We start from the raw sequence: 11,498 nt of genomic DNA, 5'->3' as shown, positions 1-11,498 counted from the left end.
TGGAAACAAAGCTGGAGGGGAAAAAAAAAAAGACCATGCAAAATTAGGAGATACAGCCCTCAATTCCAAGGTCCCCCCCCCCACAACACCAATGAACAAGGGATTGGGGGTTTCCCCAGCAAGGTCAGCCAGGATATGGCTATGGCATGGGCTTGGGATGCATTCAACTTATAAGTTTATTGGTCAGGACAGATGAAGAATGTTGCAGAAAGGGGGGGGGGTCTTTTCCACTTTAGGCATTTTTGGAAGTTATTAAAAATCCATAGCTGCATAAACTTGCATTTACATTTGGCTGGGCCAAACTATTCGAGAGGCTTGTTAAAGATGGGCATTGTTGAAGGATGAGGTCTAGAGGAAGAGGGTGTGATGGAAAGATTGTGGTGCATTAGGCAATAAGGTGGAATTTACTAGAGGAAAGGGAGAGGTTTGAAAGTAGAAAGGAAAAGTTTGATATTTGGGTCAAGGGGTCAAGTTTATAGGCATTTAGGTGGGGTGTAGAATTGGTGGTTAGGAGACATGGTCAAAGGGAGTCAGGGTCTAATTATATGACTTGTACCTAGGGAGGTTATTTGATAAGAGGGGAAAGGCTCAGTGGCCTTAGGAGGGGTACGAAGTCTTAACATACTTCAGCTTCCCATGGCCAGGAATTGACAATTTCAAAATAGTCCGTTCTCAGGGTCCCAATGAAGGATAAGGGCTAAACAAATACCATGCCTCAAATATTTACCAATATCAATTTTGCAGGGAAGTGGCTTACATTTTATCAGAAACAATGTAGTTTTGTAGAAGCCAGACCTTGGCTTATCTGATGGAAGTCAAGCTGCAAATCTTCCCCATTCATAGCAGGTACAACAAATTTAATATAAGAATTTCATTTAAGGATATTATGGGATGACCAAATAAAAAGGTTAAGACTTCTAGAGTAAGGCATAGTTTGTAACAGTGTAGGAAGTCGTTTCTCAAGGGTCTTAACATCCTTATAATCATTATATTAAGATTACTTATGACCAAGTTCCATGCTAGTCTTGCACTCAGTTTGAATAAACTAAAAGTACTCTTGTACGCAGTATGCAAGTTTTATCATTAGGTTATGAATGCATGGATTACAAGTTAAACCCACAACAGTAACTGTGTTTACATGGTAATTCCACATTAAGGAAAAAATAAAACGGTTTATTCTTAGATTATTAAAATTTATAAATTACACTTGTACACCCTTCGTCTATTCTCTGTAAGTGAATCCCTTTGTCAAGAACTGGAACTTCATAATTTGGGCTGGTTCCTTGCAAGACACCAACAGGAAGTCTGTGAAGGATACCGTAATCATCTTTATGTCTATTGGCTTGCGGCATACTGGAAGCTGTTGATAGAGACGGAAGCCCTGTTGGGGAAGAAACATTAATAGGTTATTGTATCTTTAGTGCACTTGTAAGTCTGATGTGTTTAACCTCAGACAAAAGCTTACTTCAGTTGGAGAGTGATCGTACACATCCAGTGTCTGCGAGGATTCGGAGAGCAACAGCAAGTACAAGTCAAACCCAATGTATACCGATTCTTGAGCAACAACACCATATGATGGCAGCCTCTGGTATGGCCGATATCCAGATGGACCATGCTTGAACACCTGTAAAAAATTGGTAATCCAAATTTAAGCAAAATAGTCTTGTTTCTGGACAGAATAAAGAACAAAAACTTGAAATACAGGTTCCCATACCATGACCTCTGTTGTAGGCTTCAGACCGTCTTCACATAAAGATGTTGAAACCTGCAGTTGTGCTAGAGAGAAGTATCGCTCTTTGAGAGAACTCTTTGCATTTAGGAAGATTCCTGATGTTACCCATTGGCCAATGTGCTCTTCTACAAGGGTGAACTGCAAGTAAACATTTACATTATTTTTAGGGTAAATTTAGCTAGGGCTTACCTTTTCATCCAAGCAAGGAAATTTTTACCTTTTCCTCTGTGGGTGACCACAAGTACAACTGTGATGGTACAGTGAAGGGATCTACAGAGTCATTTGAGGCCATATGATTTGCAACCAACAGCAGCCATCCCTCGGGACTCTGGAACAACAACAATCGTTAAAACTTAAATCTAAAATGGGCAGTAATTTTTTAAAAATAAATACTGAATCGACTTACCAAGGTTAGATCCACTGTAGAAGCACTATAATGTGTCTTCAACGACCAGATGACCACTGGATTCTGGGTTAATTTTACTACACTTATAGTAGAGGTTGCACCAGGACTTCCTTCTGTAGTTGGAAATTACAAACCGTTTAGGACTGTTAAGGCTTCTGTTAACCTCTTTCAATCTGATCAATTTTGGAAATTATAGGTGTAGGTCATGGTGCAAATGTGTACCTGCAATTGTGCCTGCCGTAACAATGTAAGTTACTCCCTTTACCGAAAATACTCCAATATCTGCTACAGTTCCCAAGTCACCAACTGTGTGGCTTTTATCTGCGAGCTGCAGTGTTTTCACTTCAGTTGTTCCAGTGCAGCTAGAAGGAAGAAAATTCAGTTTAGACTTGCAAGTGTTCATTAGAGTATATACAGCATGTATTATATGTGCAACTTACTGGTTCACAAGTCCTGTCCCTTCATAACCATCTGAATCAAAGATGAATGCAGAGTCTGTATCATTGAAGTCTTTCCACAACATACCATCATTAGATACCTGAAAATAAGCAAGTTTATAGTAAAGGGGTAAAAGTGGCTTCAACGGTTCTTTGTAGAGATGGTATTCTAATCTTAAGAATCAAGTTTCTTCTGGAAAGGGTAAACCCTAGCAAATGTAATGTCAAGAGCAAAGTTGTGTTTTAAAATGTTTATACAAATATTAGCATGCAAGGCTTAGAATTTTAGTCTATGCATTTAAAATGCTATTTAGGCTTTAGTTGGGCTTCAACCCATTAACTTACATGGTAAAAAGAGTAGCGATTAGGGCATGTGCAAAAGACTTCACACTCCCTTACTGCCAAGAAAGGTATCCCACCATAGCTTCCATAACTCATTTTACCCGTTATTGCTACGGTTTCAATATTAAGCAGTTCGCCATACCTCATGGTTTCATACATGCCTAAAAAGAAATGTAGGTTTTAAGGTCAATGACCTTAAATTTATTGTATAGTCAAATATACGACTATACTAATTCACATACCACAAGCAAGAGCCTTTGTATCGATGAAAACATCAGAGAGTGTGCTATTGAGATTGTAGAGTCTAGTACTGGTGTCCAAAATATTTTTGCTCAAGACGGATGGGGAATAGTTTATATCCTCTAATTTATAGCCGTTTACTTTCCCTGTGACATCAATTGAAGTTTTAGCTGCCACAGCTGCCTCAAAGATCTGCAAGAAGAGGGGTAGTCATCAAAGAGGCGACAGTTACCCATGACAGGTACCCGAAACTAACAAAGTTTATACCAACCAGATTATGTTTTATCTTGTCCGCTCTATCCTTTCGAACGACATTCAGGTTTAATGCTGGAATATCCACATCATTGATTTGAGTAGCTTGGATTTCCCCTTCTACTTTCAAGCCTCCAGCAAAAGTTTTGGGTCCTGTAATATCCTGCTGTATTCTTCCAGACTTTAGTACAATATCTTGTAGTTTTATTCCATTGATTTCTTCAACCTCCAGATCACCTAAGGATTGTAGACTATTTTAGTGCTGGATGTGGTTACAGTTTAATAGCTAGGTGGTCCTAATAAATGGAGTACTCTGCAGGGACTTTCATTGCAGATTTCCATATCCTAGAATATGGATTTGTATCAGAAGGGGACAAGTACTCATTTTAAACTGCTAAATTACAATTTTACTTCCCCAAAAGACAAACTAATTAGCGACTCTTGCCTAAACCCAGTCCTAGTGGATATTAGGAAGAATAAGGGCACTTGTGCAAGCTCAAAAGTTGAAGCATTCACAGTTTAGGATAAAAACTATTGCCTCCAGACCTTCCACTTTTATTCCCTCGAAGCTTGTAGAAGATGTTAAGGATTCTGTAGTGTCAAGCCTGATTCTATCAATTAGAAGTTGTTCCAGGTCAACGTTATCTATCAGTCCTCCAACCTGATGGATAGTTCAGCATTAGATGCAGCCAATAAAAAAAGTAAATAAAAATAAAAGTTTAAAATACTTGCCTCTAGGTCTCCTTTGGCAGTTATGGGGGCTGTGAAGAGCAAGTTGTCTGCAAGTCTGCCACTTGCAGACACTACCACCAAGTCACTTACTGGTATGCCACCTAGGGATCCTGTAGGCCAAGGAGTTGCATTACAATTCAAGTTCAGGGTTTTAGCAACCTGAGAGAAAGGTCAAGGTAAAATTACCCACCAGTAACTTTCAGTCCATCAGCAGTCAAGCCATTAGTGAAAGTCTTTATTCCAGTCATGATGTAAGATCCTCCCAGAGTAAGTACTGCATTAGCATTAATATCCGACACATTAAGAGAGTTTATTAGTGTGCCTTCAGGACCCACACCAAAAACAGTATCCACAGATAGGGTTTTGATCGTCAAGTCTTTGGTGAAGGCGACATTACAGTTTATGACCTGAAATAATAAATATGGTTATTACACCATACACGAGGGGGATTGGTAAAATTTAGTGTCACTTTTGTAACTTACACTATCCTGGTTGTTCATAACTGTTACAGCATACAAGTTATCAATGTCGACTCCATCTGCAGTTTGTGCCAACAAACTCGTCATTGTAACATCAGTGATGAATTCTACTTTCCCTGCAATGGAAATTGCAATTTTAGTCTAGTGGGTTAGATTGGCTCAAGTTTAGGTGCTTACAAAGCAGGGGGTTTATTAATGGGGGGTCTATGACCACTACAGGGGGGGTCATGTAATTACAACAGGTTTGACATGATAAAGTAAAAATACATTAAGTCTCAGTGCCCAAGAGGTTGAGTTACGAATCTTCAGGGGAGTGGTCTAATACTAATTAGGGAGACCTTTAAGAACTTTGGGAAACTTGAGACAAGAGGTTTAGAATCCTTGATTTGAAGCTCCCATTGGGTAGCAAGAATAAGTTTTAAAGTCTAGAAGTTCTTAGAGAAATCTAAGAATAAAGCCTTAACACATCCTATTAAAAATTTCAGATATAACTTTTATACAAGTTCTGCACAACCATGAAACCAGGGCAATCATGGTCTACATGAGCAAATATCTAAGGACTAAAGTAGGAAACAGTCACTTACCCGAGATATCCTGATTTGAAGACTTCAAGACGAGAGTGTTTAAGAAATGAATCAGTTCCCTTGATCCTGCCTTTACAACACCATTAACTGTTGCATCCTTTCGAATGTTAACCGACTTCACGGTTACTGGGAAGGGCATTTCTATACTTCCATCACTTGATCTCCATATAGCAGAAGCATTAAGCTGCAAGTGCAATAAGAGTACCATTTATTGTAGAAATTAGTTATGAAGCCTAGATGTTAACATTGACAACATAGCTTACCTGAACAACGTCACAGCCTAGCTTACCTGAACAACGTCACAGCCATCTAGTACTCCTGTATCGGAAGTAACATCCTTCATTTCTAAGTAATCAGCAAAGTCAACTGATCCACCTACTGATACACCCTGGTCCACCAATACAAGGTTTGCAGTGTTTACTCCATCAATTACTGGAGCATTTACATTCTCTGAAAATAGATTTACTTCATTAGTGGGGCCATGTCCCTGCCGAGTGGCAATTTTATTAGTCAAGGGTTTTCTGGGAAGTTTAAAAAAGGATTCATGGTCACAGGCTGGTGGGGGGGGGTGGTAATACAAAAAAGAAGTTGAACATACTGGCTATGACGTCGCCAGTGATAGTGTATTTGCTGCCAACATTCTGGTTTGTACTTTTAGTCAGTATTCTGTCTGATAGTTGAGGTACATCAAAGCCATTTATTGTTGTTGGATTGAAGTTACCCGAAATGGATACTGGCTTTGTGAATGTTTTCTTTCCACCAATTACACCATTGTAATTTAGCGGTATAACCTGTAATATAAATTATAGGTTACGCTACCGGTCTTGTGTACATCCCCCCCACCCCCCACCCCCAACACTTTACACTTTCCTTGCTTAGGTGGGTTGTCCAGTCCTTGCCATTAACTATAGTTAGAGATGGGCTCTGATCCAAGTGTACTCCCTTGTTCACTGTGATAGCACCAGTTATGGCCTGTGGTGTAGGCGAGATCTTTTTAAGACTTCTGTCCACGAGATCTACCACATCAACACCATCAACTGTTCCACTAACGGAGAGTTCGTTCACTGTAAAATACACCATTGTCAATTTTTTTTTTTTTTTTTAAGGAAAAGGGGAAAAAATAATAAACAATTATAAAGCATATCTACCGTTCACACTGGTGGTGAATTTGAGGGGTCCATTAACTGTTGCATCATCAGTCATGATGACCAAGTCATCAACTGCAGACTTCACATTCAATCCATTAAGGCTTTGGACATCTATATTTGCTCTGTTCATACTCAGGGATGCAGCAGTAGTTTTATCCCCAAAGTTCAAGATACCTGAAGAGTAGTTTCAAGTAAGCAAACCAAGTAAAAAAAAAAAAAATATGTATATTAATTAGAGGATTAAAAGGTTTGTTACTCACCTGTGTGAGGCAGTGACAAGTCAAGCCTCATGAAGTCTTTATTCAAATCCCATCCATTCAGCTTGCCATCCAAGTCCAAGCTACCAGATGCACTAATTTTCCCTGCAAAGCTCTTAAGAAACAAGATTACACGATTCATACACTTACCCATACCACTTTGCACAATTTCATACAAGGACTTACTGTTTGTGCAGTTATAGTTTGGTCATCAGTCAGGGTAACCAAGTTACTCTTTAGTGCAGAGACATCAACACCATCTACAGTCTTTCCATCCACCATGTCGAGATTACCAGCCAAATTAACCAAGCCCTGTAACAATGGTTACAGTTAAGAATAAAATTTTTAATCTTCCAAAACTAATATTTTACAATTCAAGTTAGTAACCAAGTGGACTAACCTGGAAAGTGTAGGCCCCATCAATGGTTTGAGAACCTGTAACAGATAGGAAGTCCTCCATCTGGCGTCCATTTACATCATTCGCCGTAACAGCCGCTCTGGAAGTATATATTATTAGTACGTTTAAAGAAGACGGTCTTTTATGCATGATCAAAATTAAACTATACTTACTGGAATGTAGCAGTATCTAAGGTAGGTGATACCAGTATTATCTGGTTTGTGCTTTTCCTCCAATATCTATCTTCAATACCACTCATATCCAGACCATTAATAACTCCTACAGTAACATCTTCCAGGACCTGAAAGAAATTATTAATCATTATTATTTTAATTATTATTATTATTATTATCATCATCATCATCATCATCAAAAGCCTCTCCAAATACTTACATTTAGATTATTAGTAAAGGTAACATTCGTCTTTATGACGAGGTTCCCTTGGTCAAAGGTTTCGAGGCTTTTTGGATGGATGCTGTTTATGGTAGCAGTGTTCGTCATTTGTACCCCCTGAGACCCACTAACCAAAACATCGTCAAGGAAAGTTAGTCGACCTAAAAAAATAAAAATAGAATAAAATAAAAGTACAAGTGCTACCCTTGATTGACAAGGTCAAAAATAATTATCCAAAACTTGCCATTGATAATTTGGTCGTCATCAATGGTGGCCACATCAACGTTGATGTCGATGCCATTGATGTCATTACATGTTATAGTAGATATTACGTTAGCATCTGTAAATGTATAATCTCCTGGAATGTGAGGGGTCTGCAGATCGACAATGTTTTCCCTAGCAATTCCATTCAGTTTAGGGCTGGTCATACTACCAGACACTTCGAAGTCGTTCTGGTAGGTCACATCACCTGCAAGACAAAGTTATAATAAAAAAACAAACAGACCCAGAAACTAATCATTAGGGTTACAGACTCACCAGACTTACCAGATAATGTGAAGTCTCCAGAAGTCTTGACAACCATGGTATCAAGTTTTTTCATGTCTACACCATTGATGTGCGTCACATCCACATTTCCATCCACATTTAAGTCATGCAGAGTAAAATGGCCATCCAAGACCTGGGGCTTAAATGTATTCATATACACCAAATCTTCAGCAAGGCTAGAGAGATCAATCTGGAAGGAGAATTATGATCATGCACAGCAGTGCACAGCCTTGTACACTTTTGCACTAGAACTGCTATCCTACTTACTCCATTAAGCAAGTCTAGGTTCAGGTCCTCTAGAATCTTCAAGTTCTGGAAAGATTTCTTGTCTAGGAATGTGGCGTTCTGACCTCTCGTCACAATGTGGTTTGTGTTTATGCCATTAACAACTACATTCTTATTGGCAGTAGTCAATCCCTGGATGCCTTGTACACTTATGTCTCCAAAGTGCAAGTTCCCGGTTACATCTTGAGAAGCTAGACTCTTTCGCAATAGTTCTGGGGTAGGGAGGATTAAAGTGTTAATTGGGCAAACTAGTAATAACTGCCAATTTTCCAAAAATTGGCACGAAACTTACGGTTTGTTTTTACTCCATTAATAGTTGCAGAAGATGCTCCGTCCCTGGTAGTGAAGACATCAGCCTTCATTGTATCGATGTACATTGAAGAACTCACATCTTGGTCAATACCATCAATCATGAACACTTTACTCAGGCTAAGAAGGGGAGTTCCATTTAACTGGAATGGAAGTTTAATTATTATTATTATATTATTAAAAAAGTTTTATCTGCCAAGGTAAAATTCTAACTCGTTATACCAACCTCTGTAAGCTTTGTCGAGCTGGATTCGAAGCTGTCCACAGTTAATGGACTTGCTACTATAGATCCCTTGATAGTTTGATCCTTCGAATGGTAGAGAATGTTGTCCATTCCAGAGTTTACAGTGTCCACACCATGCTGCAAATAACACAAGAAATAAGTACAAGAATAAATATTAAAGTATTTAAAACCAAGAATTAAAAACTTACTCACCTCTAGAGTTGCAGACTTAGATAGGAACAAGTTGTACGTTTCGTCATGTGCTTGCGCAGTACCATCACCTACTACATTCATTGTTTGTTGTACAGTTGCTGTACCATTTACCATCAGTGGTTCAGTAAAGGTTAGTGGGCCATGCCACGTCTGGAAATCAGTTTCATATATTATAAGGAGTTTTTACCAAGAATCCTAAAATATTTTTTTTAAGAGAATTCTTTACCTGCGAGTTGTCAACCGTCATTAAGAGGTCGGTTGTAAGAACTTGACCCAAGTGATCAATAGTAGACTTCCTAGAATCTAGTTCTAGTTTCAGACTATCAAGGCATTGCAGGAGAGTATCCGTTTCATCCGTAGGCTTTTCTGCAAGTGGGAATTTAAAACCCATGAGTTGGTTAAAATTCTTTAAATTTAAGTTTAGCAAGATTAGTTTAAGGTTAACTTTAATACCATCTTACTAATAAACTTTTAAAATTGTACCCATATATATTGGGTGTATCTAGTTTTTTTTATTTGGTAATACCAATAAAAAAAGTAATTTCGATTTGAGATCGAAATTCAAGATGCGCAGCTAAAATTTCTAGCAAATTGGATTGATATATAAATTTTAAAAAATAAATCTTACCCAAATCTATGTAATCCATGATCACACGTCTGGTCTTCAGTTCAGTTTTACCATTGCTTTCCAGACAGACATATGTTACGACATAATCATTCATTATTTTCACCATAGCAAGGTCACCAATCTTGTTGCAGTTTGTATGCATGACAAAATTAGAATTGAAGTGTGCAGATACATCATCAGCATAGAACATGACTTTACTCTGTTGGAGATAAGATAACTTTAGCCAAATTAAGTTAATACATCAGCAGTGTAATTTGAAACTATTTGAAAAGTCAACTTACACCATAGGCAACCATAATGATGGATTCTAGCGATGAAAATGTGAAGGTCTGTATACTACCTACTGGGTCGACACCAGTGCCCTTATTTAGCTCTTGCCACAAGAGCAGCTGTTCGTCTGATTAAGACGGTAAAAATAAAGGTTAGAATTTATCAATGAACTTTTAGCATTTCAAAAAATGTTGCAGAATTATACTTTACGCACTTGACCATCTGTAGAGTTTGGGTTCTAAACCATTGTTCATAATTATGTAGTGTCTATTTTCTTGCTTTTCATGAAAATAATGAACACTATAAACATCAAGGTCTGTCAACTGCTGGACCAAAGTAAGAGTTCCCAGTTCGGCGTCGAATCTATACACTTGGGAACCCTCCTGTAGGAAGTTGGACACGTCATTAAAGAGAAATACATATGTATATATATATACCCCCATACATAAAAAATTCTTACCGAATGAGTCATGGCAAAGACAAGGTAGTAGCGATTCTTATAAGCAAATCCTGTAATATCACTAACATTCTTCGTTTGGAGGGCAAGGCTGTCTTGCTGGTCGAAGTATTGGCCCACCAATTGGTAAATTCTGAGAATTTTTAAGAGTGGGTTAAGTACTTGTTCGAATAGAACAGTGAACAAGTAATACTGCAAAAGCAATAATGCATATAGCAGTATTAGATTACCTAGAGTTTATCTCTTCGTCCTCTTGACAATTTATATCATTTGCCCCCACTGCCAAGAACAAGTGGCCACCCGTTTTGAACATATGGAGTCCTCCTACCGATCCATCGGTTACAATCACCTGAAGATTTTTGGCAACTTCCGAGACTAGATCGACGACAGTTATCGAAACTAAGTGGTTATCGGACGCCATTGCTATCCAAAGGTTATTGTCGATAATATTGCCCTGCAGGAGTAATATGTAAAGTTATAGCTTAAATTTTACCTTTAGATAAAAAACCCTAGCCATATTTTAAAAATTCCATACGATGGTTTGCCAATACAGGAACAAATACTTACTGCTACATGTTTTATTTCTGCAAGGTCATCAGTCAAGGTAAACCTTCCAATAAGCCTCAACCGATTAAGAGTTGGCGTTATCTCAATCACTGCATGGGATTTCTGGATGCTGGGTTGGAGAATCAAGTTAAAGAGAACTCACCAAGTGTGGTAATGTATATCCATATATAATCATTTCTGTAAATATTGTACTCACCCGTTGTACCCTAAAATCCAGTATTCCTTCATTGGTGTTGATAGGACACGCATATTTGTAACTCCTATAAAATCAGGCTTATCAAATACCGAAGGATTTGCCATGGGCGGTACGAAGTCCTCCGTTGCATTAACCCTCACAGATACGAGATCCAAGGCTATAGAAAGAAAAAAAAAAATAAAATAAAAATCTACCAAATTATATATACATAAATTACAGGCAAAGCTAACCAGACAAATTACCCCTTTTGTAGCGTTTAGCTTCTACAGAAAAAGACTTGGCCATGTGGATCTGGGCTAGTTGGAGAAGGCTTTGGGTGTAATCATCTAGGTCACCAACAGATCTCATCTGCTTATCACCAATCGTTTCTACCTGCAAGGTAGATTTTTCATTTTTAGAAATCAT

General features: G+C 38.3%; 1 protein-coding gene across 1 annotated transcript in view; it reads right to left on the bottom strand.

Annotated features, from left to right (window-relative positions):
* Nucleotides 1-1,172: 1,172 nt before the first annotated feature.
* Nucleotides 1,173-11,498, bottom strand: part of LOC113830564 (uncharacterized) — a 10,863-nt gene continuing 537 nt past the window's right edge. Inside the window, exons 3-41 of the mRNA XM_070122099.1 lie at nucleotides 11,336-11,465; nucleotides 11,094-11,250; nucleotides 10,898-11,006; nucleotides 10,561-10,784; nucleotides 10,334-10,463; nucleotides 10,088-10,256; nucleotides 9,885-10,000; nucleotides 9,604-9,802; nucleotides 9,202-9,341; nucleotides 8,976-9,125; nucleotides 8,766-8,900; nucleotides 8,523-8,682; nucleotides 8,213-8,442; nucleotides 7,946-8,135; nucleotides 7,644-7,868; nucleotides 7,400-7,560; nucleotides 7,180-7,307; nucleotides 7,010-7,106; nucleotides 6,796-6,921; nucleotides 6,613-6,724; nucleotides 6,353-6,526; nucleotides 6,069-6,268; nucleotides 5,803-5,995; nucleotides 5,494-5,654; nucleotides 5,205-5,388; nucleotides 4,624-4,736; nucleotides 4,332-4,548; nucleotides 4,142-4,251; nucleotides 3,956-4,070; nucleotides 3,429-3,646; nucleotides 3,160-3,349; nucleotides 2,921-3,078; nucleotides 2,579-2,676; nucleotides 2,361-2,500; nucleotides 2,139-2,251; nucleotides 1,950-2,060; nucleotides 1,715-1,870; nucleotides 1,466-1,624; nucleotides 1,173-1,381 (exon numbers count right to left, since the gene is read on the bottom strand). Of these exons, the coding sequence (XP_069978200.1) occupies nucleotides 1,223-1,381; nucleotides 1,466-1,624; nucleotides 1,715-1,870; nucleotides 1,950-2,060; nucleotides 2,139-2,251; nucleotides 2,361-2,500; nucleotides 2,579-2,676; nucleotides 2,921-3,078; nucleotides 3,160-3,349; nucleotides 3,429-3,646; nucleotides 3,956-4,070; nucleotides 4,142-4,251; nucleotides 4,332-4,548; nucleotides 4,624-4,736; nucleotides 5,205-5,388; nucleotides 5,494-5,654; nucleotides 5,803-5,995; nucleotides 6,069-6,268; nucleotides 6,353-6,526; nucleotides 6,613-6,724; nucleotides 6,796-6,921; nucleotides 7,010-7,106; nucleotides 7,180-7,307; nucleotides 7,400-7,560; nucleotides 7,644-7,868; nucleotides 7,946-8,135; nucleotides 8,213-8,442; nucleotides 8,523-8,682; nucleotides 8,766-8,900; nucleotides 8,976-9,125; nucleotides 9,202-9,341; nucleotides 9,604-9,802; nucleotides 9,885-10,000; nucleotides 10,088-10,256; nucleotides 10,334-10,463; nucleotides 10,561-10,784; nucleotides 10,898-11,006; nucleotides 11,094-11,250; nucleotides 11,336-11,465 (6,057 nt within the window). The 3' untranslated portion in view covers nucleotides 1,173-1,222. The remainder of the gene's footprint in view (nucleotides 1,382-1,465; nucleotides 1,625-1,714; nucleotides 1,871-1,949; nucleotides 2,061-2,138; nucleotides 2,252-2,360; nucleotides 2,501-2,578; nucleotides 2,677-2,920; nucleotides 3,079-3,159; nucleotides 3,350-3,428; nucleotides 3,647-3,955; nucleotides 4,071-4,141; nucleotides 4,252-4,331; nucleotides 4,549-4,623; nucleotides 4,737-5,204; nucleotides 5,389-5,493; nucleotides 5,655-5,802; nucleotides 5,996-6,068; nucleotides 6,269-6,352; nucleotides 6,527-6,612; nucleotides 6,725-6,795; nucleotides 6,922-7,009; nucleotides 7,107-7,179; nucleotides 7,308-7,399; nucleotides 7,561-7,643; nucleotides 7,869-7,945; nucleotides 8,136-8,212; nucleotides 8,443-8,522; nucleotides 8,683-8,765; nucleotides 8,901-8,975; nucleotides 9,126-9,201; nucleotides 9,342-9,603; nucleotides 9,803-9,884; nucleotides 10,001-10,087; nucleotides 10,257-10,333; nucleotides 10,464-10,560; nucleotides 10,785-10,897; nucleotides 11,007-11,093; nucleotides 11,251-11,335; nucleotides 11,466-11,498) is intronic.

Source organism: Penaeus vannamei, chromosome 5 (assembly GCF_042767895.1).
Source record: "Penaeus vannamei isolate JL-2024 chromosome 5, ASM4276789v1, whole genome shotgun sequence".
In the NCBI taxonomy this organism is placed as follows: Eukaryota; Metazoa; Arthropoda; class Malacostraca; order Decapoda; family Penaeidae; genus Penaeus; species Penaeus vannamei.
This window is presented reverse-complemented; position numbering and strand designations above follow the sequence as displayed.